Source organism: Schistocerca nitens, chromosome 7, assembly GCF_023898315.1.
Source record: "Schistocerca nitens isolate TAMUIC-IGC-003100 chromosome 7, iqSchNite1.1, whole genome shotgun sequence".
In the NCBI taxonomy this organism is placed as follows: domain Eukaryota; kingdom Metazoa; phylum Arthropoda; class Insecta; order Orthoptera; family Acrididae; genus Schistocerca; species Schistocerca nitens.
The window spans coordinates 136,527,241-136,528,061 of NC_064620.1; the positions used below are offsets into that span (position 1 = coordinate 136,527,241).

Genomic DNA, 821 nt, shown 5'->3' on the forward strand with positions numbered 1-821 from the left:
ATGACACACTCTGGTGTTAGGTCTTCTGTGAAATTACTCACATGCAGGTTTATTTGGTCAGACATCTACCAAGTTATCAAAAAATGGGCGAAATCAGGTATAGCATGCCGAAAGAATAAAATGACTGGACATACTGAATATGCTATTGGCCAGTTTCCAAATACATATGGACGATTTAAGGTGGTACATATCGATCTTATTGGCCCACTGCCTCCCTCTTATGAATTCATATACTGTTTAAGGCACTTCGATCGGATAAGTAACTGGACAGAAGTCATTCCACTATATGATGTTCGAACAGATACAGTGGCGCAAGCATTTTACACTTCCTGCAATACTAGATTTGGAGCACGTAACCAAATACTGATTGACCAAGGAGCACAGTTCCAATCAGAGCTGTTCCGCGCTTTAGCTAAGATTTGTGGTTCTAAATTAACACATGTTAGAGTATGCCATACACAATCAAATGGGAAAATAGATTCCGTTGAACATTGAATGCAGCTATCAGAGCACATGGTAAAAATAAATGTAGTGACATGATTCCTACAATTCTCCTAGGACTGCGTTGCTGTGTGATAGAAGAAAATAACTCAACAGCTGCTGAGTTGCTGTATGGCGAAACTCTAACATGGCCTGGTGATTTCATTGTAAGATCAGAAAACACACAAGAAGTAGTTACACCATCATACGAATAAACTACACCCTACAGAATGTTTCCAGAAGATAAAAGACACACCACTCATTAGTAAAGATCTGCGTAATGCGAGGAATGACAAAGTTAAAGACAAACTAGTGCCTCCCTAAAAAGGCCTCTACAAAAT

The 821-nt window shown here is 39.2% G+C and overlaps 1 protein-coding gene across 1 annotated transcript; it reads left to right on the forward strand.

Moving 5' to 3' along the window:
* LOC126195502 (uncharacterized) lies at positions 1-495 on the forward strand. The gene has a single exon (XM_049934130.1). It carries the CDS (start codon positions 1-3, stop codon positions 493-495), a length of 495 nt encoding a protein of 164 aa, XP_049790087.1.
* The last annotated feature ends 326 nt before the right edge of the window (positions 496-821 follow it).

Bases quoted from the DNA above. Each gene is read 5' to 3' on its own strand.
- LOC126195502 (XM_049934130.1), top strand. From the start codon at position 1: ATGACACACTCTGGTGTTAGGTCTTCTGTGAAATTACTCACATGCAGG.